This window comes from Eschrichtius robustus, chromosome 12 (assembly GCF_028021215.1).
Source record: "Eschrichtius robustus isolate mEscRob2 chromosome 12, mEscRob2.pri, whole genome shotgun sequence".
In the NCBI taxonomy this organism is placed as follows: Eukaryota; Metazoa; Chordata; class Mammalia; order Artiodactyla; family Eschrichtiidae; genus Eschrichtius; species Eschrichtius robustus.
In genome coordinates, this window is record NC_090835.1 from 18,416,372 (window position 1) to 18,440,933 (window position 24,562).

Below are 24,562 nucleotides of genomic sequence, written 5' to 3' on the forward strand. Positions count from 1 at the left end.
TCTGATGAAGTCTGCCTGCTCAAGTAGAATGTAAACTCCAAAAGATCAGGAATTAAGTCTGTCTTGCTTATCTGATCTTCCCATCCCTGGCATGGGGCAAGGCATGGAGTTGCTGTGCAATAAATTACTGTTAAATGAAAGAAATCCTCTTCAATGCATGTTTACCAGGCACTGTTCTAGGCATTTATATATCACAGTGTGTGTGTTTTGGAGGGGGTGGGGGGGTGTGGTGAGGAGAAAAAGAAAAAAAATTCCTTGCCGTTACAGAGCGTCTATCCTACTGGGTAAAGATCTGCTAAAAACAAGATAAGCAAACAGCATGGTATGTCAGATGGTGATAAGTGCAAAGGAGAAAAAAGAAAGGCAGTTAAGGGACACACAGGGAGCTGGTGGACGATACTTTTAGATTTGGTGACCAGGAAAAACCTCATGGAGAATGTGACTTTTGAGCAAAGACCTGAAGGAGGTAAGGCAGCTGAAAATGTGGTTATCTGGGAAAAGAGCATTCTAAGCACAGGGAACAGCAAGTGCAAAGGCCCTGTGGTGGGAGCACGACTTGTTCCTGGAAGAGCCCTTGTGACTGAAGTGGAGTGAATGAGAGGGAAGGAGGCAAAATGTCCAAATGTGGTCTTTTAATTTGCCCTGTGTATCCATGGAATCATTTACACCAGACATTTCTTGGGAACTGCTTCTAACCAGCGTCTTTTCTAAAACCACGGGCTTCTAATAGTTTTGAAAGCAGTAGAACCCTTCCTTCCAATGAAATATGAAGTGGAAGTTCAAGATAGGAAACAGAGGAGCAGGAAGGCAGCTCTCTGTCAACTCCCACTCATCCCTTCACCCCACACTGGTTCAAGGTTACGCTGTGGCGGAAGATTTGTTCCCCACCCAGCTCAGGTCGAAACCACCGCTCTAGAATCATAGTCTGATGCTCTGCCTAGAGTCATGCTGTTCTCCAGCATGAAGTAGTCTTGTCTGGCTCCTGTAACTATAAGGAGACTTTGAGTAGATATTTACGTCCAACATGTGAACGAACTTAGAGCTTCTACAGTTACAACCACATGGTGATGTGTGGGTCTGATATGTTCCTAGAAACTAGTTCTCTATTCTGGAACTTCTTTTTTCTTCAAACCAGTTTTTAAACTTTTTCTTTTTTTTGAAAAGATAAAACAGGTCAAACACACACACACACAAATACACTAAAAAAGTCAGTCTCCTATGGATAACTAAATGACCGTGTATTGGCAATGGAATTTCACACCCTTAAGCAAACAAAAATGAATTACTGAGATAGGCAACAGTATGGATGATTATCACAAATATTTTTTTGAGCAAAAGGTGCCAGCCAGACACTTCAGTACATACCGTGTGACCCATGTGTATGATGTTCAGGCAAAGCTAATCTGCAGGGAGAGGAGTAACTCGCCGGAAAGATGAAAAGATTCTGTATCTTGATCCAGATGGTGCATGCAAAGGTGCAGTGGATACACATAAAAATTCACGGAGCTGCAAAACAATTCGTGCATTTTACTCTTGGTAAATAGTAATAAAGTCCATCTCCTTCCCACTACCTGTGGCTCCCAGCTACCCAGTTTCCCTCCCACAAGGCCACTCCTCCAGCCGGGATTTCTTAATGCCCCTTTTCTCGCAGTACCTTCACGCTAGGGGCAGAATCCTGGGAGCATGCCAGGTAGACATCAGAGGCCAAGGCTGTGGGCACTGTGCCATGGCTTGTGTGCATGCCCCTTGCCTTCCTCTGGCCTCTTTGGCCCTCAGCCCCGTGCCTTCCTCCTCCTCTTCCTCCTTTCCTCCCAGGAGGGTAGCGGGAGGTGGCTGACCCTGGCTGAACAGTGTTGTCCGTGCTGGCCCTCCAGGGTGTGCCTGCCTAGAAAGGACAGCGTGTGCTTATCAAGCTTATTGTTGACACATTCCCTCCCTCTTTAATTCTCTCCCTTCTGATCCCTGGACTGATCCTAGGACTTCTTGCTCCCTGGGCACTCTGTCTCAGGGAAGTGAGCTTCCCTGGTCTCCTGCCCTGGAATGCTTCCCTTTTATGGGGCAGCCTTGACAGCAACCCACTTTGTGTTTGCATATAAACTGGGGGGAGGGGGGCTGTCTCAGTGGAAGCTGAGGGCCCGTCTTATCTTCCCTCCACACCCCCATCCCCACCCCCCCACCCCCAACTTCTAGCATTATCCCTTGAGCCTGTCCCTACCCCACCCAGGGCTTCAGCCCAGCCAAGCCTTTTATCTTATCATCTGTGGTTTTCCCCCTACCACGATTCCCTATTGCCTAAGGCCAGAGGGGCCTGAGTCACGTTCAAGTCAATTTGGCAAGCGTCCTTGGAGCAGGGCAGAAAGTAATGGGTACTACTTGTTCCCCGCCTCTAAGAAGCTTCTAAAGCAGGGGAAATGGTGCACAACCCAGGCCCAGTTATAATAGTTCTCAACCCACTACTTTGTGTTGGTCCTTCCTAAGTGCCAGGCACTGACCTGCCTGCTTTCCGTGCATTACGTCTCTGAATTTTCCAAAGAACCTAAGGAGGATGATTATTAGCCTCATTTAGGAGATGAAGGCGCTGAGACATAAGGCTTAAACTGTTGGCATGTGGCTGCCCGGATCTGAACAGCAGCTTCCCTAGGGAAACGCCCTATTTAGGCTCTGGGGGGTTCAAGCAGGAGCTGCGTGTCGGGCCTTGGGGGACATTCAGTTGTGCCACACCCTTTCCGCACAGTTCCCTCCGGCGTCAGGGGCCTGGGAAGGGGCTTCGGGGCGGTGTATCGGCTGGAAACAGGGACTTCACGAGAGGCAGATACAAAGCTCCGCGTGGCAGAGGAGCAGAAGGGCGCGGGGGAACCCGGGCCAAAAGAGGCCCTGCCGGCTCCCGGGGCACCACAAGCCTCGAGGCGTTGCGAGCGTAGCGGCTGTTGCAAGCCCCAGCGGCGCGCGCAAACTGCGCCCAACTACTTCCCCGGGGCGGCTTCGGGGCCCGGGGCCCGGCGATAGTCCCACGGGTCGGCCGCGCGAGGCCCGAAGCCCAGACCCGGCACCCAGGCGCGGCCACGTGCGCCCCGCCGGCCTCGCACGCTCCACCGCGCCGGGCCGCGGGGCCACCGGCAGGCACGCGCGCCCCCAGCGCGCACACACTCCCGGGCACGCACACCAACGGCCCGGCCCACGTCCGCCACGCCCCGCCGTCCCCCGCGCCCCGCCCCCGCCCTCGCGGCGCCGGCCGCCGCCTTCCCATTGGCCGCCCGGCGCGTGACGCGCGGCGCCCGGCCCCGCCCCTCGTCAGTCACTCGGCGGAGGCGGCGCTGGTGGGGACTAGTCTCGTCCGGAGACTGGCAGCGGCGGCGTCGGCGGCGGCCGGAGCTCGAGCCCCAGCGGCTGAGGGCGGGCGCGGGGGAGGGAGGGGGGCCGGTCCGCGACGACTCCCCGGACGGCGTTTCTCCTCCGAGCAGCGCCGGTTTCGGCTTTGGGGGGGGCGGGGGTACAGCCCATCCATGACCATGGGCGACAAGAAGAGCCCGACCAGGTACCTGCTCCGAGCCGAGGGGGCGGAAGGGGAGGGAGGGCTGGGGGCGGGCGGGGGCCGGCGACGACTAGGCCCCGGAGCCACCCGGGGCGGGGGGAGGCGCTGCTAAGATGGAGATCCGGGGGCGGGGGGAGGCGGCGGCGGCGGGCGGTGGCGGCGGCGGCGGGAGGCGGTGTCGCTCCCGCTCGGGGCCGGCGGCCGTGCGCGCCGCAGCCATGGCGGCTCCTCCTCAGCCGCCCTCCGCCGCCGCCGCCGCCGCCGCCGCCGCCGCCGCCGCCGCCGCCGCCGCCACTCCTCCCAGACAAAGGGAGATTTAACCAGGTGGGGAGGGAGGGAGGACGCGAGCATGGGAGGGGAGAGGGAAGGAGCCGGCCCACTCCCCGCCGCCGGCCTCGGGCTGCCCCTGCGCGCCCCCTCCAGATCCGGCCCGCGGCTCCCCTCCCGGCCCCCCCAGCCCCACGCTCAAGTCCACAAGTCCGCCCGCTTCCTGCGCCCGCCGCGGCCCTTCCCGGGGCGCCGCCGCCGCCTACTGTGCGAGGCAGCACGGCCCGGGCCCGGAGGCTGCATGGTGCCGGTGGGGGCGCCCCGTTCCCTCCCCCAGTTCCTCCTCTCGGCCCCGAAAAGGGTGGGTGGGTGGTCGCCAGGGCGAAGTTTCCAGCGCCGGATTCCTGCGAAATTACGACGGCTCACCAGCGCCTGTGTTTTGCTGTCTCTCCCCCTTTTTCCTGCTCCCTGACTCTTCCCTCCCCTTTCCCCCACTCCTCACTCCTCTCTCCTCTGAAGGCCAAAAAGACAAGCAAAACCTGCTGCAGACGAAGGCTTTTGGGATTGTAGCGTCTGCACCTTCAGAAACAGCGCCGAAGCCTTTAAATGCAGCATCTGCGATGTGAGGAAAGGCACCTCCACCAGGTACTTGAAGCTCTGTGTTACCTTTTGTTACAGGACTTTTTTTTTTTTTTTTAAGGTGGGGGGAGAGGGTTGTGAGCTCTACTTTCTGCCTTCTTTCCAACTTGTTGATTACGGCATTTTCTGTACGTGCGGGGTGGATGATGTCGGTTTGGGTTGTGTATATTTCATGTTGGGTGCAAAGCCTCATGTTCACTGATTTATGGGAGGGAATTTTTCCAGGTTTCGTCTTGTTTCAAACAGACGCTGGGTTTATTTGACACTTGTATCCATTGGCTTATTGGTATTGGCTCCAAAAGAGAGGAAGCTTTGCTATGGATTGTAGGACATTGGACCTTTTATTTTTGCCATGTGTAGAATGTTTTTAATTTGCCTGTCCTGAATTATTCTTCTCTTCCCTGAGAAATTTGGTGGTGGTTGTACAGTAACGCGGTGGTTGTGCTTTTCCTGTCTTGAACTGCAAATGTCTTTTTTTTGTTTTCCTTGCACTTGAAGATAAATGCTGGGGTTTGATAAAGTGCATTTTTTGGAAGACTGAACTGTCAGTGTGTGTGTGTGTGTGTATGTGTGTGTGTTTCTGATTAGCTTATGAGGAATGGTGATGGAGGACGATTTTTGCAAAATGTAGAATGAATAGTGTGATTATACTGAAGTTTGTGTTTAAAGCTTTATTAAAATGAAAAGAATGTTGAAGGAATTCCTCATTTTAGTGAAGGTGGTTAACTGTGTGGTATCAAAACGAGTTGAACTACTCCAGATTTAACATTTAGATATACTTGAATGAAATGTAGAAGCTGATTTTGTAGTCTTCTGTCATCTTTTAACTTGTAACTGGTATTTGTTTCAGTGATTAGAGTTTGAAGTTAAAAACTATTCTTTGTGTCATTTAATGGGCAGACATTGGGGGGGGCTGTGTGTGTTCGTGTGTGTGTGTGTGTGTGTGTGTTTGTGTGTGTGTGAGAGAGAGAGAGAGAGAGAGAGAGAGAGAAAGCAAGACAGAATGAGTGAGTTCCTTGGGGATCTTTAAAGTTGATTGCCAAAAGTCTCATTTCATCAGGTACTTGTTTCTGAATTGGTGGCATTCCAACATGACCGTGTAGTAACACTGCACAGTTCTAACTGGTTATTGTTCTTTGATTAAATGAATGTGTCCTGTTAGGGTTTCATTGCTTTATTTATACCTGGGAATAAATAGGGTATTGGGCAACTTTGTCCAATTACTGGTGGAACAGTTCTGTGAATTCCACTAACTCTAAATACTGAGACTTTTGAATAAAAATATTCCAGAACTAAAAATATTTCCCCATAGGTACTTCCCCCCCCACCATGGGTACTTTTTAAAGTAAATTCATATCAATATTTTGTATTATCATAGAGCAGATTTAGTTAAAATAAGCAACACTCATTGGGAGCTTCGTAGATTTTGTTTTGCTATCTAAAACAAGGAATTCCGTCAAATGGCATGAAAGTTTAGAAATGTATTTGTTATTTAAAGCAATAGTGATTGTATTTTATTTGAGTAATGTTTTTTTATATGTAGAATCCCTCAGAGGCCAAACCTCTTTATTGTGGTTTTGCTTTGAGTGTTACCGTAGATGATGTTAAAATAAATGACTAGGAAACTCCTAAGAACTTGAGAACTTTACTGGTGAAGAGAAACTTAAAGCAGATTCAAAAGTTTACATCCAGTGTATTGCTGGGAACAATTATCTCATAATAAAGTGCATTTCAGTTTCTACACATATAAAATAATCTGACTCATCAGCTCTTTGGAAGCACGTGGAAGGTTTTGATTTTAAAAACAATATAGATGTTGAAAATTTTTTCAGAGTCACAGATGACAACATTGGAATTGTTTTTTTAATAAATATATTAAATTACTAATAATGAAAATGTTTCAGGAACAGGATACTCGCCTACTATCTTTAAAAGTCTGTGACTTTTTTATGTCTGTGGTTGTGTAGGATTTGAAGACAGATTTTAGAGATCTGAGGATTTAAATTCTTACCAACTCATGATACTTTTACATAACTTAATTTCATCTTGGTTATTGTCAATATTTTTGTGTGTTAGATCTGGAAGTCTTTATAAAAGATTTTGTTCTAGAAGTCATTGATCAAAAGGCAAATAACATTTGGCTTTCTTATGCTGTGAATGGGTTTCATGTGGAAGGGTGAATTTCACAGGTTTTCCTCCTGTGTTGTCCAGTGTATTAACTGTTGGTTAATTTTTCTGTGACACTAGTTACTACTGCTTTGTTTTTTTCCTGGGCCTTTTTTGTGTGTGTGTAATTTTCTTGATACAACAAAGATTTGACGTTTGTTGCCTTGTATAGTTTTAATCAGACTTGGTATTGATGGCAGTAGAAAACTTGTTGGGTTTTGGATGCTGGGTAATAGGCAAAAATTAGTGATTTTTAGAATAATTTTTAAGTAATAAAAGGACTTCTAACCTGTTGACTGGCATAGAAATTGGGTGTTATTGCTCTGAGCTGATGTTTTGTATTATGACAGCCTCGCTGGTTGGGTAGCCAGTGGTAATTCTGGAGTTTGTTCATCATTCTTGTCACTGTCGTTGCCATCATCTGTCTACCAATCAAGCAAGGAAGTCAGCTTTGAATTAGTGATAGTCCACTAGGACGTAGAGCTGTATTTACTCTTTGAGAATAGAATTGATATCCTCAGTTTCATTAGGAAAATATTGCCACTCATCCAAAAAACATTTATTAAATTACTAGGGTGTGAAAGAGTCTGCTCAAGACATTGGGGACGGGAGGCGGGTGTTGAAAGGTTGGTAAGACATGTATAGGAATGGCCGTAATCCAAGTTATAAAGGCTCTAAGAGAGGTATAAATAACGTGCTACGGGGAGGTCTGAGCAGTCTGGCTTGGGCGTCAGTTAGAAGAATTCCCCCTCCCCTCAATTCTTCTGGATAAGAAGAATTGATTTCTACAGAATTAGCTGCCATCTTTCACTATTATTGCCATGTGTACCAGATAAATTTAATTCTGTGGGTGGAGTCATGAAAGTGATTCAGAAGGTCTTTTCTTCTTTTTGTAGCAGCTTAGAGCAGAGGGTCAGAAGTTCGAAAGGAACATGTTAAGGGAAGAAGGAGACAACACTTAATAGGCTACTTGGAGGTTCAGGGGGCAGTGGAGAGCTTTATTTTGGATGTATTACCAATTTTGTTTTGGGTCTGTTTAGTTCTTAAATACACTCCTTTTTCCACTTATACTGTTCCACTCTCTACCCTGCTGTTTTTTTTTTTTAATACCTTTATCAAGACATAATTTATATACCATACGATGCACCAACTGAATAAGTGTACAATTCAGTGATTTTTGGTAGTTTTAAAAAGTTGTACAGCCATCACCACAAACCAGTTTTAGTACATTTCTATCACATTGAATGGCTTCCTCATGCCTCTTCTGTGATACACTTTTACTAAGTCTTTAACACTAGAGCGTGGAGGAGGCACCTGCAGCTGAGAAGTTCGCCTCCCCACCATGCTGATGTACTCTGAGCCTTTCAAGGTAGTAAATAAAGGAGTGTCTGTGGAAGGTGGTGGTGAGTGGGAAAGAAACACTACCCCTTCCCTAGGTAATAGCCAAAGTAGTATTTCCCAGCCCACTTTGCCTGTCTCATGAAAGAGGATATCAGCTTTTAAAAGGAAGAAAACCAACAAAACCACAAACTCACAAATTTACCTAACCGTTGTTCTGCTAAGTTGAAGTTTTTGAGTATTGGGCAGAGTAACTTCCTAGACATGGTGATAAATGAAATATATTTTACTTTTGGTTTTGTTATTTCTCTGAATGCAGTGATATCTATTGTAAAATTAAAATTACTAAAATATTGCTGCAATTCTTCTTGATTAGTGGTTCTTTGATAATAGTGCTGCACTGAATACTATTCCCCTGAAAAATGTACTGTATTTAGAGTTTTTACAGACAAGTAAAAGTGAGGAATTTGCTTTAGATGTGTAATAAGATTGTGTGGCTTAAAAAAAACAAAACAAAACTCTGGTACTAAGGATATTGAATGGGAAGTTGGTAGTACTCAGTAGTTTGTGTGTAAAATATTTTCCTTGTCCAGGAACTCCCTGATTCTTTGCAGTTGTAACTTTGGACTTTTTCTCCTCTTAAATTCAGATACCCTGACAGTTGAAAGTGTCTTGACTAGTCATGAAGTACTTTAGAAGTTTTAGGGGAAAACACACATATTTAGTGAAACGTGACAGTTTTGATCTTTGCTGGAAGCTTCAGAAGAGCATCATCCTGTGGTACTTTTCGGATAGGAAGCCTCCCAGAAAGCAGAGAGGTGCCTGACCTAGAGAGGAGCCGGGCCCTTCCCCGCAGTCCTGGGTCATTTGCCACAGTGGTTCTGCTCCTTAGGCCACATTGGCTTTATTGTAGTGTTTGTCTTTTGTAAAATTTCTCCATAAAATACATAGAAAAATTACCGGTCCTCCAAATCATCAAACCTTGTCAAACCTTTTGGCCTCGAAGCTGATACAAAAGCAGGTACAGGTTTAGAGATCACTCTTACCCAGAAACGGCGTGATAATTTATTTTGTGTTTGCTATTACACTGGACTTAACTGATTTATTAGTACTGACTTGATCTTATGTATACTTGGTGACCTTAAAGTAAATTACCTGGGTAGTTGACAAGTTTTCATTGAGCACACAGACATCTGGGCTTTGGGTGTACAGTGGTGTACAGACAGATGAGATCTTTGTTCCTGTGGAGCTTAAAGTACTATGGCGAGGACAAGAAAATAAACAAGTGAACAGAAGAATAAGATCATTTCAGCTAGAGACCAGTGCTCCGAAGAAATTAGAGCAGAATAGGGAACTACAGAGTGGTGAGAACTGGGCAGAGCGACTGCTTTGTAGACAGTGTCGAGATACACATTTGCCTTTTTAGGAAACACTAAAGCTGCTTTCTTTTGGAGCAAGGGGATAGTTATTTCTGGAGGTTTACCTGTGCCAGTTAGCTCATTTGGTGGGGGACAGTTTAGAGTTCGAGCCTTTCTGCATAGGCTACTCAACTTTTAGCTACACATCGTAGACTAAAGTCTGGCCAGCTAACGTGCCAGTATATCCTGTTGCAGTTGACCCTTGAACAACTGGAAGGTGAGGGGTGCTGATACCTACCCCCCTGTGCATAGTTGAAAATCCACGTAACACTTGTCCTTTGGTATCTGAGGGGCATTCGTTCCAGGACCTGCCACGGATTTCCCCGGCTGCTCAAGTCCCATAGTTGGTCTCCGTATCTGCAGGTCTGCATCTGTGGATTCAACCAACCACGGACTGTGTAGTACTGTAGTATGTGTTTATTGAAAAAAATTAGTGTATACGTGGACCTGCGCAGTTCAAACCCATGTTGTTCAAGGGTCAGCTGTTACTAGGATGGGAGGTTTTGAATGGATTCAGTATGTATTATTTTTTCACGCATCATGTATTTATTGTGTGCTTCCGTAGATGCTGAAGAAATTCCAAGTGGCTGTGGTTTACGAAAATAGTTATCAGCACTAATTCGGCTCCTTAGTACTTTAGGGAACAGTGGGTCTCCAAAAGTCTCCTTTACAACTTGAAGTAAAACATTCTACAATCATTGTGGTTCTCATTTGCCCTCTTGTCCCATCGCCAGGGCCTTTTCTCTTTGTGACATCTTCCTTTATGCTTCCTATCACTATCTCTCCTCCTGTTTTTTCTTTTTTTTTCTTTTTGCCTGTTTATTTTTAAGTAAACTTTTTGAACTGTAGCATACGTACAGAGAAGTGCACAAATCATAATTGTAAGGCTTGATGAACTTTCACAAAGTGAGCATACCTGTGTAACCAGTACCCAGATTAAGAAACAGAACATTACCAGGATCCCAGAAGCCCCTTGTTCACTCTGCAGTCACTTCCCCCTACCCAACCCCTATCCTAACTTCTGACACTGGAGATGAGTTCTGCTTGGTTTTGAACTTTATTTAAGTGGAGTCATACAGTATGTACACTTCTGGGTCTGGCTTTTTTCACTCATTCTTATGTTTGTGAATATCCACGTTGTGTGTGGTTCTTGTGTAGCCAATCACTGCTGTTTTATCCTAAGAATATCTTAGAGCTCAACTCTACATACAGACCCCTAACACATTGGAGAGATGGGCTCTCTCTGCACCTTCTATTCATTACCTGCACAGTTGAACACAGCCATCTCCTCCCAGCAGCAGCATGAAATCCACACATCATTAGGTGAAAGGAATAAAACCTGGTGTGTGGAACTTTCTGGAGTATGCAAATGGAGTAAACTTCTGGCTCTCATGAGTAATATTGTTCATCGGTCATTTATATTTCAAGGCACTGGTTGAATAAACAAGGAACCTAACAAACTTGTTGAAAAGATAAGACCATAAAAAGATAGCCAGTGGTGTGAATGCAGTGGTAGGCATGGAGTGAATGGGTACCTGGTAGAGACCCTAAGTGCTTTTTAGAGGAGGTAGAGACAGTATATGGGGTATGTTGGGGAAGGCCTCACTGAATCTGAGGTTTGAACTAGGCCTTTTTCGTTCTTGGATGTAGGGTTTGTTGTACAGGTTGGTACAAGTTAGTTAGTTCTTTGCCTCCTACCTCCTTTTTAACTGTTCGCTCTCCTTAGATGTCACCCATACCTTTTCACTTGTGTTCACAGGCTGGTAATTCCCAGATACTGTTTATTAACCACCTGTCACCACCCCCATGTACACATACACGTGACAAACAGATCCGACTGGTTCTTGGGCCTCTCCATTTGGACAGCTTAAATTATCTCCTGGTTCTCATTGCTTTTAGGGTAAAGTCCAAATCCTGAGCATCACAAGGGGCTCCTGATTTGGTCCTCTACTGTTTCTTTAGAATTTCTGGAAGCAGCCTGCCACCACCCCATCTGCCCTCAACACACAGCATGTGTGTGTTTCATACCGAACTGCTTGGTGTTTTCCTAGCATGGACCGTGATGTCTCATTTCCATACTTTCACACATTCTTTTCCTCTGGATTTCTTCTAAAATGCCCCTCCTTCCTTGTAGCCCGGCTGACTCTTACTTGTCTTTCTACATGTCTCTGGAAGCCTTTTCCAGCGCATACAATCCAGAGGTATACAATCATGTATACCTCTTCATAACATTTGAACTGTGTTTTTGTTTGATCACCTTTGTTATGTTTTCACCTTCTTTTTGAGGGCACGATCTTTCTTTTTGTATCTTTTCCTGTGTCTGTTACAGTGCCAGGCACTTGGTAGGGGTTCACTCAATGTATGTAGAATAGATGAAGAGTGGGAGTTTGGAGTCGCCTTTAAAACTGTTGCAGTTAAGAGTTCTGATACATATTCTTGCACTTTGGGGCTCGTGTCTTGTCTGTAAAGTTATTGGATTACGGGAAATTTGTCTTTATAAAAGTAAAGTATGTCCTTAAGAAGTAGTGTTCTCATTTTTGTGATTTTGTTTTCTAAACATGTTCTAGAAATTAAACACAGACTTTACAACCTTGGAGACCTTGGGCCATGCATTTAAAGTACTTCCTGGAGTGGTTTTGGGCTTCAGAGCTTTAGCACACTTAACTAAATAACAATAACTGTGATGATTCTTTTTCCTTTTTTGTTGCCCATTTAGTGATTTAAGCTGCCGAAAGTCATGTCGAAAAGTGTGCTAATAAAGCAGAGGATCAGTCACGTTGTGGAAAACCAGTTTTGAGGTGTGATAAGGAACTAGGTGGGTGCGCTTGTAAGCTGGCACCTAAAGGGAGTTTAAAAATGGCTACGGAACATTTTGGGTGTTCTTGGAAATGTTTTGCTACGCTGTTCATTGTGTTAAGTTCTGTTGTGTTAACATACCCATAACTTGATAGTTGTACCTTGTACGTGGTATACATTACTGTTATTTGGATTAATTACTGCTGTTAAATCTTGACTCATTAATGTATGTGGCTATTTTTTCATTTCTGTGCAGTGATTGACACAGACTGTGGTGCCAAAGATGAATTCTCAGTAAAGGCATTGCAGATAAACTCCCGTGTTACTCAGAAATCATAAATACAGGTTTTTCTTGACTTTAAATGGGGTTGCGTCAAGATAACCTGTAATAAGTTGTCATAAGTTGAAAATACCGTAAGTCAAAAATGCATTTAATACGTACACCTAACTTGCCAAACATCACAGCTTAGCCTAGCCTACCTTAAACGTGCTGAGAACATTTACAGTACCCTATATTTGGGCAAAATCACCTAACACAAAGCTTTTTTTTTTTTTTTAATTTTGTAAATTTATTTTTGGCTGCATTGGGTCTTTGTTGCTGCGCTCAGGCTTTCTCTAGTTGTGGCGCGCGGGCTTCTCATTGTGCTGGCCTCCACCGCTGCAGAGCCCAGGCCCCAGGCACACGGGCTTCCGTAGTTGTGGCTCGCGGGCACTAGAGCGCAGGCTCAGTAGTTGTGGCACACGGGCTTAGTTGCTCCACGGCATGTGGGATCTTCCCGGACCAGGGCTCGAAGCCATGTCCCCTGCGTTGGCAGGCGGACTCTTAACCACTGTGCCACCAGGGAAGCCCACAAAGCCTATTTTTAACAAAGTGCTGAATATTTCATATAATGTATTGATACTGTACTGAAAGTGAAAACCGGATTGGTTGTCTGGGTACAGAATGGTTGTAAGTACATCGGTTGTTTACCCTGCTGATCACGTGGCTGACTGGGAGCTGCGGCCCCCGCCTCTGCCCAGCATCACCAGAGAGTACTGTACCACAGATCTCTAGCCCAGGGAAAGATCAAAATTCAGAATTTGAAGTGCGGTTTCTACTGACTGTGTACCACTTTTGCCCCATTGTAAAGTTGAGAAAGCCATCGTAAGTCAGGGACCATCTGTAGTTGAAATCACAAGGTAAACAGATGAAATTTTTATTTTTAAGTATGATTAGATCTTTATTCCTCCTCTCCTTTACTCTCTTTGTCAATTTAGAAAATCTATTTAAATTATCATTTGACTGGGAAAAGAAACTAGGAAGGGGGGATGTAAAAGAAACATCTTAAAACTTGTTCAAAACATTTTCTCTGTAATTTCAGATCGTAAGCAATACAATTGAAGAGGAAACTTTGATAGCCTTTGGGAGGGACAAGAAATTAAGGGTGATATAGGATGTCAGTTTCATCAGCTTACTGGGTCTTAAAACACAAAAGTGCATGGTGGTTTCTCAGAGGGAGAAAACAAACCTGGTGACTGTTTTCTAACAACAGATCAGATTTCATATGTAGGCTATGAGGTTTTGATTAAGTAGGTCTGGGGTATCCTGAGAATTTGCATTTCTTACAAGTTCAAGTCCAAGGTGATGTTGATGCTGCTGGTGTGGGGAGCACACTTTGAAGACTGGTTTAGATGACCTTAAATTCTCCTTTAAAGAGAAGCCAGCCACGCTTCCTCATGAAGCTGAAGATCGTTTTTGATGTCTGTTTTGGAAAAATTATGTCTTGGTATTTTGAAGTGAGCTTAAGAGAAGTAAGTGATCAACGTTCTAGGAACCAAGTTTTTAATCCAGAGATGGCATTAGAGGTGACTCCTTAATTAATAAATACGTTGTGTGAAGTATAGGAATTGATAAATTGGGGGACCATATCAACTAAACTAGTTTAATTTTTACATCCTAAAATCAGCAGTTATCTTGCATTACTAACACTTGGCTTGAATTTCAGACGTTTATTTTAAAAACCTATATTTTTGCGACATAAGTTAGAGAGACAGAACCAGGTCTTAAAATTAGTGAACCAACATTCCAGTAAAATGTTGGCAAAGAACATGAACAGGTAATTTATGAAAGAACTGCAAATTAAGTTAAGAAGTGTGGGAAATGTATACAACCTTCCCATTATTCGAATAAATACAAAACAAGGTAACATTTTTTGCAAGTAAGAAATTAAAGATTAAAAAAAAGTTTTTAGTGAGGCTAGGAAGTGGGCATTTTCACAGACCCTTGGGTGGCTGGTGTGTAAGTTGATTTAAATTTTCCAAAGGCCATCACGGCAGTTGGTAGCAAATGCCTTTAAAATATTTGTATCCTGTTCCCCAACAATTTAATTTACAGGAATTTGTGTGATCTGCATGTGAAAATTCTGTGTATGTATATTAATAGCATCGTTATTTTAACAAAAGATGAAATTACGTACATAGGAATCAACAAGGAATTGTTAGAAACTATCGAATAGCCATAAATATTTTGCACCTCTTAAAAATGGTTTGAGATATCTATCAAGTGGTGGTGGGAATGTAGAATGGTACAACTACTCTGGAAAATAGTTTGGGCAGTTTTTTATAAAACTTACCATATGACCTAGGAATTTCACTCCTGGGCATTTATTCCAGGTAAATGAAAACTGATATTCACACAAAATCTGTTCACAAGTATCCATGGCAGCTTTACTTGCAATAGCCTGAAACTGGAAACAAAAATGTCCTTCAGTATGTGAATGGTACATCCATACCATGGACTGCTACTTAGCAATTAAAAAGGAAGAAACTATCAACGCATACAACTGGCATGGATCTCAAAGGCCCTTATGCTGAGGGAAAAAAGTCAATCTCTAAAGGTCACCTATTGTAGGATGCCATTAACATTCCTGAAATGACAAAATTACAGAGAGAACAGATTAGTGGCTGTCAGGGGTCAGGGATGGTGGGAAAAGGAGGGAGATGCGTGTGACTGGAAAGGGGTAGCAAGAGGGAGGTCTTTGTGGTGATGGAACAGATCTGAATCTTGATTGTAGTGATGCTTTCATCTATCTACATGTGTGATTAGATGGCATAGAACTGTTTACATACAGTATACCAATGTAAATTTCCTGGTTTTGATACTGTACTATAATCAAGAAGATGCAATTTTGGGGAAATTGGGTAAGGGTTATTTGGAGCCTTGTACTATTTTTGCCACTTCCTGTGAATCTATAATTATTTCCAAATAAAAATTTAAGAACACATTTAGGAATAATACGTAATATAAGAAAATGCTCTTAATATATTAAAAGAAAGCAAGTTACAAAATGATAAACAATATAATCCCACTTGAAATAATATTTCATACCATTTCATCTAATATACATACCTAGAAGTAATGACTGATCAAAATACTAATTCTGCTTGGTGGGATGATGGGGTTTTTTTGTATTTGTGCTTTTCTGTGATTTCTGTAGTGTGGATGAGTTGGTATCAGTTTTGCAGTTGGAAAAACCAGTTTTCATAATAGGAAATTTTTAAAAATCTAATTCTAGAATATTGAAATTTAAATAAGCAAAATCAAATTTTAGATTAAGGGAATTTAAAGTTTTGTTTATATTGGTTACACTAACTTAGTATTAAAACAGCTGTTAATATTGGAACATATCTGTATACTCTAAAATATGTTGTGTTTGTAAATTTAAAATTGTTTTGTGCTCTTGTATAATACCGCTTATATGTGGAATCCAGAAAAATAATACAGATGAACTTATTTGCAAAGCAGAAATAGAGACAGTGATGTAGAGAACAAATGTATGGATACCAAGGGGGAAATGGGGGTGGGATGAATTGGGAGATTGGGATTGACATATATACACTACTATGTATAAAATAGATAACTAATTAGAACCTACTGTATAGCACAGGGATCTCTACTCAGTGCTCTGTGGTGACCTAAATGGGAAAGAAATCCAAAAAAGGGGGGGATATATGTGTACATATATATAGCTCATTAACTTTGCTGTACAGCAGGAACTAACAAAACATTGTAAAGCAACTATACTCCAATACATATTAATGAAAAAAATATTAAAACATTTAAGGAAAAAAAAATGTTTTGTGCTCTTTGATTTACAAAATCCTGTATAATATTCTAAATCAGTGTTGCCCAGGAGAAGTATATGCATTATAAGCCACATGTAATTTTAAACTTTCTACTAGCGACAGTAAGAAAGTAAAAAGCAGGTGAAGTTATTTTTAGAATATATTTTATTTAATCCATTATATCCAAATCACTGTCATTTCAACTTGTAATCAATATTAAATTGCAGTGAGATATTTTACATTCTTTTTTCATATTAGGTGTTCAAAATACGGCGTGCATTTCACAGTTAACAGCATGAGTCAATTCAGACTAGCCACGCTGCAAATGCTCAATAGCCACAGGTGCCTCATGGCTCCCATATTGGAGAGTAGTAGCAGTAGTAGTGGAAAGTCAGGGCTTTGGTTGTCAAACCTAAGTTTGAGTAACACCAGCTCTGTCATTTGCTAACCTTGTAACCTTGGATATGTTACTTTAACTTGTGCTTTAGTTTTTCAGTTTTGGATAATAACTTCTCTGTAGGAGTATTCTAAGGATTAAATGAGTGAATGTATATAGCATAGCTGGCACAGGACCTGGCACAGAATACATACTGTAAACAGTATATAACTGATGGTAATGTTATTATTCCAATAGATTGTGTATTGATTGAACGATTAATCATTCTAAAGGCACAACTGATTTCTTAATAATATTACTAGTGAATAAATATGTAAGGAGTATATGAGATAACCTTTGTTTTCCAGAGTTAAAGTTTTGGGGCCTAACTTTAAAGTTATGACTGAATGAATGGACAAATATTTGAGCACTTATGTGCAAAATATTGCATGAGGCACTTGAACATTTAGACTGTAAGTCATAAGATGATATCCTCAAATACAGTGTATTTGCATAGTACTTTACATTTTGCATACCAGTTTTTTGTCTTGTTTTCCCAGTGCAGTACTCAGAGCAATCCTGAGAGGTAGTTGTTATTCTAGCTTTCACAGTTGAAGAAGCGGAGGCTCAGAAAAGTGAAGTAACTTATTTGATTTCCTACCCAGTTAGTAGAATAGAAGAAATAGAAAAATGACTATAATTAAATGGACAAATTAATATGGTACGAAAGTGTTTGAGCTGTATTCTTTTGATTCAGAATTGTTCCGTCATTATTATTAGCCTAATCAGGTCACCTGTGATGTAAAAAGTTAATACAAGCCTGCGTAGATTAGGTGGTGTATTTTGCTTGTTGTGATGTTTCCCTTTATAAAGTTGAGTGTTTATCATTCTGTTTCTTGGTTAAATATACTCATAAAAATGGGCTAAGAATATGCTATAAATGCTGACTGCCTTAAAAACAGATTATTTGAAGTGCTATTCGTCTGAAGTGCTGTTCATTGCTTGACTTACTCAGAAAATTAAAGAATTCTTTGAAAGAACATTGCATGCCACCATTAAAAGTCAGTGGTGAGAGGCAGTTTGTGAATGATTGACTCTCCCAGTGCCGTGGTGCAGTGGAAGGCAGACATCTCCTGGGCAGAGTCAGGTGCAGCATATATCATCAGGTATTCATTCTTTGTGTTCTAATATGTAGATTCTTCTTTCAGTGTATGCATTGCTGACCTTTTTTCTGGTTTCTTCGTCAATTAAGAAAATTGAGGAAGTCACAGGACATCCAGTTTGTTGCTGGGTACCCTGGGACAGAATGTGTGACAGTAAACTATCAAGTCATCTTGACACAAGTACTTTTGGTGTGCATCGTTGAAGCATATTTATAAGAAGGGAAGTTATGTTTTGGTGCTCAGGACCGAGTGATGACAGGGGGAGGTAGGTGGAATGTTCTTTGCCCCTTGGTTTTCCCTCTGCCTTTTCGGATAGTTTTACTTTGGCTCAGCACGATTTGCCTGACAGTGTCTCTCTTCCTGTCTGTGTAGCCTTTACCCTTATATAGTTCAGGGCTGTAAATCTTACACGAAGAACCCATCAGAACTCCTACGAAAGACTCATCATTTCTGATCTTGGTGATTCTTACAACATGAAATTCTGCTTTGGTATTTTTTTTTTCTTTGTTGAAGAGTTGTGAGGTTTGTGGAATGTAGCCGTCCTGATTGACTGTGGGGATGAAGTTTGATGTGATCATGTTTCAGAGATTTCTACTATTTTGGCAGGGGCAATCTTAATGCCTAGGATTTCTTAAAAGTTTCACTATACACAATGTCTGCTACTACAATTATATATATTTTTTAAATAATATATTGTAAAATATATATGTACAGATCTGTGTGCTAGGTTGGAATGTAAAACTGTGGGTTGCAGTTAGCACTTGAAATTCCCTGAAATTCACAGAATGAGATGATGTCTCTGTTTCCTCCAGTTTTGAAATACTGTGATTTATGTCAATTTTGTTAGCTTTTAATATAATGACTCCTGAGTATCATGATGCCAAATAACTTGTCTTAAAATATATAGAAAATAATGTATTTGTAATGTCTTACCCTCCACCCCCAAGATACATCAGTAGATACACATTTCAGAATCTCGAATAGGAAAACTTTATTTGTTAAAGCTTTTTGGCATTGTCAACTTTATGTGTAACTAAATAGTTTCCTATTTAAGTTATAGTTAATCTTTTTATTTTTAAATTCTTCATTTATGGGTTAATAAATCCTTGTCCCTGATTTTCCCAAATAAATTAAGCTCATTGCAGACTGACCAAAACACTGGATTCATTTCATCTCCTATTAAGGATCTTTAAGATAAGGGCTTTGCGACAGAACACCTGGTGTGGAAGATGAATGGTTTTTTTTTTTAAGTACAGACAGGTGTACTGCAGCCCTAGGGGTATGCTTACTTGGTCTTTATTATATCGTTTAATTAAAAGAAAGACTCTGTAGAATGGATGAACAACAAGGTCCTACTGTATAGCACAGGGAACTATATTCTTACCTCTTACTGTTGCCTAGGAAATGCCCACCTTCTGCTTCTAGACATAGCTCATGTCAGCTCTTTTGGGAACTCCTTCTTCATTCTTTTTTTCTGTGATCATTGAAGCACTTTGTATGCATCTCTAGCATAGCATAGCATCATTTTTGTACCGAAACTTCTTGTTTGCGTTTGTTGCCCCAAGTTTACATTTGAAGCCCTCATGGGCAGGCACAGTGACATACTGTTATGTCTTCAGAGGCAGGGTCTTCTGTGCTGCTGCTGTTGTATTCTTCATGGTACCCTTTAGAGTGTAATCCATTCTCCTAATCTCTTAAAAATCTTGTTTCCTTTTTAAAATAATTGTGCTGTATATTGGTTAACCCTCTCTGCAAATGGGTATGTCCATTTAAAAAAAGAACACCTTGGTAAATGACTTGGAAATACTGCTAACCCTAGTTTACGTCCTCTCTTTAGTTTCTAATTTTACATTACTCTTTGCATAGTCTGTTGTTACTGTTCTGTTGTTACTGTTTAGATAGGTCCCTTGATTATCTCCCTTTCAAGTTGATACCTGCTTTTCTGCTCACAGCTGAGACGACAATTGATTGCAAAATAGAATTCTTCTGAAGCAGTATCTTTTAAAAAGGTGATCCTTCTCAGGAGAACTCCTAAAGAATGACCTCCTCTTAAATTCCATTCTGCTTGCTAGCTTAAGGTTTTAGAAACAGAGCTATCTTTAAAGGTTTGTAAAACAGTGACTAGAGGGTCTACTAGACTCAAGAGTATGGCTTAAGGAGGAAAAGGTGGATTAAAATTGACAAGATCGTGAAGTCTTTATTTTTCTTAGAAATTTTGCAGCTACATAGGACTCAGAATGATTGTAATTCTCTTAGCAAGAGGATGTTCAAGAGATGGGCTAGAGAATTTTTTGAATTGTTTAATAATTTAGACATGTTGGAATTTTACCTATTATTTTTCAGGAGTGAAGTCCCAGATCGTTCCCTTTCAGCTGGTACTGTTTTATAAACAAAGCCTCTGAATTGTTAGTATTTTCAGAAATCTTTGATCTAATAATGAATTTCATGTGAGAAGATATTTTCCCTGATTAATTGGGATGTTTTGGTAAAAAAGTGAATTTGTTGCATTTTAAATAAAACTATTAGCTATTAATAAGCACTTAATAACTGGAGTGTGAATTTTAAGAATAAACAAATTATCAGTGAAAATAGAGACTAAGGTTTCTAAATAGATGTTAATGTAGAAACTTCTGTAAAGTCAATACCTAGTTTTAAAGAATATTTACAAGCAGGAAATGTCTTTACAAAATTGAATAAATGGAGTACACAGCAACCAGGCTGATCAGTAGATTGGGAAACTTTTACTAAACTTAGTATTAGAGTTAATCCGAATACTTAATCAATTTATGCTAACTTGACGAGTCATTGTGATCCTCTTGTGGTTTTGAGAGGTGTATTTTCAGAATTAATTTTGTTCGTAACATGCTCACAGAAAAGTGGTATAAGGATATTGCTTTGTGTTTCTCAGTGACCAATAGAATCTTTAAAGTGTCCTTTTTAGTTTTGTTTTCCTGTCACTGGAAGTTTGTTTTATTTCCAGTTCAGTGATTTTGTCAAGTAAACAGGTCCTGATTATCTTTTCCTATTCCCCTTTCCTTTATCCAGGCTCTATAGTTTTGTATGAAATACTGCTTTAGAAATTTTTGTAACTCTTGTTCAAATGTCTATAAAGTAAAATTCAAATTTACAGTAGTTTTTATTCTCCAGCTTCTTAGTAATAGGCAGTGTGGTCAAGTGGAAAACCTTTCAAAGTCTGACATAATGACATACATATTTTGGATATTTTTGTGTCATTTTAACTTTTCTAACCCTCGTGCTAATGAATGAGAGTTTCGATAGGTCAGAGCTAACTTCTAACTTTGACTTTATGGTGGTGTCTGCTACTGTGAATTTCATTTTAAAACTCTTTTACCTTTATGTAATTGAGTAAACCTATCCGGATTGTAGAAAGTAAGGTATAGTATGTGGTCTTCTTGTGTTCTTTATATTTTCCTTTAAAGAATAGGCTTTTGGACTTACTGATTGTTCTTTAGGGTCAGAATATTTGTAGTGTGCAGGTAAATCAGACTTTTTCTATAGTTCTGTTCTTGAGGATACAGTTTGACGTTCAGTTTAGCAAATATTTGTGGAATACATTTTATTACCTGTGAATGAACACATTTTCAATTCTTTCCATTGGCTGTATTTAGAATCAGAGAAACCAGTTTAGTTGGCCTCCCCTGCTTCTGCTTTATGAGATAAAGCAAAGAGCGATGAATGCAGAGCATTAGAGCCAGTTTCAGTTGTCTTATATGATTTAGAATTTCCTCATCTAACCCCCAAATTCATTTTAGCTTCAACCTTTTTATCATTTCCCCGCCCCCGACCCCGCAAGAAAAATCCCCAAACAAAACACCAAACAGCAGACACTGGAATTAGACCACACGAGGCTTCTGGCAAGTGGAAATTGATATATACTTTTCTTTGCTTACTTACCTCTGGCTTTTCAAGACTCATGGATTCAAAAGTAGGGAAAGAAGTCCCAACTCTCCGTGTCCAGCCCCATGAGAAGTTTTAGGTGACGTGAAGCGGGGAAGAGCTAACTAGATAACTGACCATTCAGTAAATTCAGCCTGGCTGTGTTTCGTCCCTTTCATATCTTTTCTTGTGCTGGACATGAAATTGTTTGGATCAGATACTGGTATGGAGATAAGAAGAGTAGGATTACTCTACTGTAGGGAATGTGAGAAATAGCATAGCGACCCCAAATACACGACACGAAGTTGTAAACAAGCTAGATTTGTGATCTCTTCCAGTCATCAGGAAAACCACTTTATGCCTTGGTGAAACTCTGGCAGTGCGGATTGTTTCTGAAGAGATGCATGTTATAATTTATAGGGTGTGTTTTGTGTGTGTGTGTGTGTGTAATGGTAATGATGGTATTGATACTAAATTTACAGCTAAAATGTCAGGCTCTATTGCCAGTTAAAATTACTAGGAATGAAGATAGAGTATTTTGAAAATACTTAGAAGCTAGCAAGAAAATAACTCTGCTCTACAAGAGGATCTATTTGTAGCATTTCTACAATGTGTTGTCAAATAGTACTAAACAGCTAGGTTTTTTATCTCCTGATTTTAAAAGATGATAAACAGTAAAACCTGTATAAATTTTGTACACTAATGTATAATTTCTGTATTAACTGTGTGTTACTTAATCCTTTGTATTATTTAAGAGAAACCAAGAAGTATTATACTGCAGTCAGGAAAAAAAAGCACTACATCTTGTCATCTGCGTTTCTTTCTCAGTTTTATTAAGGTGTAATCGGCATATAAAAAACTTCACATTTAAAGAGTAAACTGGGAAACCACCACAAAGAAGATAATGATCATATCTATCACTCCTGAAAATTTCCTCTTGCCCCTTCGTAATTGCTTTCGCTCCTTTCTGTCTCCAGGCAACCACTAATCTGCTTTCTGTCACTATAGATTAGCTTGCATTTTCTTGAATTTTACACAAATGTAATCATACAGTATGCACTTCTTTGGGTCTGTTTTCTTTCAATCAGCATGCTTATTTTGAGATTCATCCATGTTTATTACTTCTGATTGCTGAGTAATATTCCATTGCATGCATATTCTGCTATTTGTTTATTCTTTCATCTGTTGATGGACCTTTGAGTTTCCATTTTCTGGCTCTTAAAAACAAAAAGCTGCTTTGTACTTTCCTGAACAAGTCTTGGTATAGATGTATACTTTCACTTCTCTGGAGTACATACCTAGGAGTAGAATCAGTGGGTGTGTTTAATAAACTGCCAGACTTTTTTTTCAAAGTGGTTATATTATTTTGAATTTCCAAAGCAGTGTATGAGAGTTCTAGTTGCTCCACATCTTGCCAACCTTGATGTGGTCAGTCTTTTTAATGTTAAGAGGGCTTCTGATGGTATCTCATTGTGGTTTTAATTTGTGTTTCCCTAATAACTATAATGATGTTGAGCGTGTTTTCATGTGCTTAGTTGCCATCTGTGTATTTTCTTTTTATTATCTTTTTTATATCTTTCCTCCATTTTAAAATATGGTTGCTTGACTTATGAATTGTGAGAGTTCTTCTAGATTCAGATATATGTTTTGAAAGTGTATTGAAGAGCAGATATACTAATTTTGATGAATTTTAATTTCTTTTTTCTTTTATAATTTTTTGTGTCATTTAAGAAATCTTTCCCAAACATCACTAAGATTTTCTCAGATCATCTTCTAGAAGTTTTATAGTTATAATGCCTACATTTAGGTCTTTAGTCTATTTTGGGTTAACATTTGTATACAAATTTGGTAAGGGTGAAGTAAGTTGGGTTTTTTTGGTTTGTTTTACATATATGGCTATCCAGTTGTTCTAGCACCATTTACTGAAAAGATTATTCTTTCCTCATTGAATTGCATTGGCATCTTTGATGAAAGTCAATGGACTGTATATTTGTCACTCTATTTTGTTCCATTGATATATTTGTCTTTCTTTACTACTGTCTTAATTAGTATAGCTTTATAATGTCTTGGAATCAGGGCATATGGTAGATCCTCACTATCCATGGGGATTGGTTGTAGGACCCCCTTTTGATACCAGAATCCATAGTAGCGCAAGTCCCCTATATAATATGGTGTATTTGCATGTAACCTATGTACATTCTCTTGTGTACTTTAAATCATTTCTATAGTAGTTTTACTATTTAACACAATGTAAATGCTATGTAAATAGTTGACGGCATATGGTAAGTTCACGTTTCGCTTTTTTGGAATTTTTTTCCCCCCAAATATTTTTGCTTGGTTGCATCTGTGAATGTGGAGCCCTTGGATACAGAGGCAAACTGATAAGACTTTTAACTTTACTTTCAAAGTAGTTTTTGTTATTCTAGGTCCCTTGCATTATCATATAAATTTTAGAATCAGCTTGTCAATTTCTACAAAAAAGCCTGCTGGGATTGTTGTTTGGATTCGTTGAATCTATAGATGAACTTGGAAAAAATGGACATCTTAACATTAGATTCCATATTCCAATCCTTGAACATGGTGTAGCTATCCATTTACTTAAATGTTCTCTGAACAGTGTTTTGTGGTTTTCAGTGTGTATGTCTTGCATATTTTTTTATCAAATTTATCACATTTTTGATGCTTTGTGAATGTTGGTGCTTTAAAATTTTCAGCTTCTGGTTGTTTGTAGCTAGTTTATAAAAATACAGGGTTCTTGTTTTTTTTCAGGTTCTGAGTTTTTTTCATCGACGATCTTGTCTATGAATTAAGAGTTGTACTTTTCCAATTTGGATGCCTTGATTTTTTTTGTTTGTTTTTTCTAACT

General features: G+C 40.6%; 1 protein-coding gene across 1 annotated transcript in view; it reads left to right on the forward strand.

Moving 5' to 3' along the window:
- Nucleotides 1-3,434: 3,434 nt before the first annotated feature.
- Nucleotides 3,435-24,562, forward strand: part of RYBP (RING1 and YY1 binding protein) — a 74,207-nt gene continuing 53,079 nt past the window's right edge. Inside the window, exons 1-2 of the mRNA XM_068558329.1 lie at nt 3,435-3,535; nt 4,319-4,444. Coding sequence (XP_068414430.1) covers nt 3,504-3,535; nt 4,319-4,444 — 158 coding nt within the window. The 5' untranslated portion in view covers nt 3,435-3,503. The remainder of the gene's footprint in view (nt 3,536-4,318; nt 4,445-24,562) is intronic.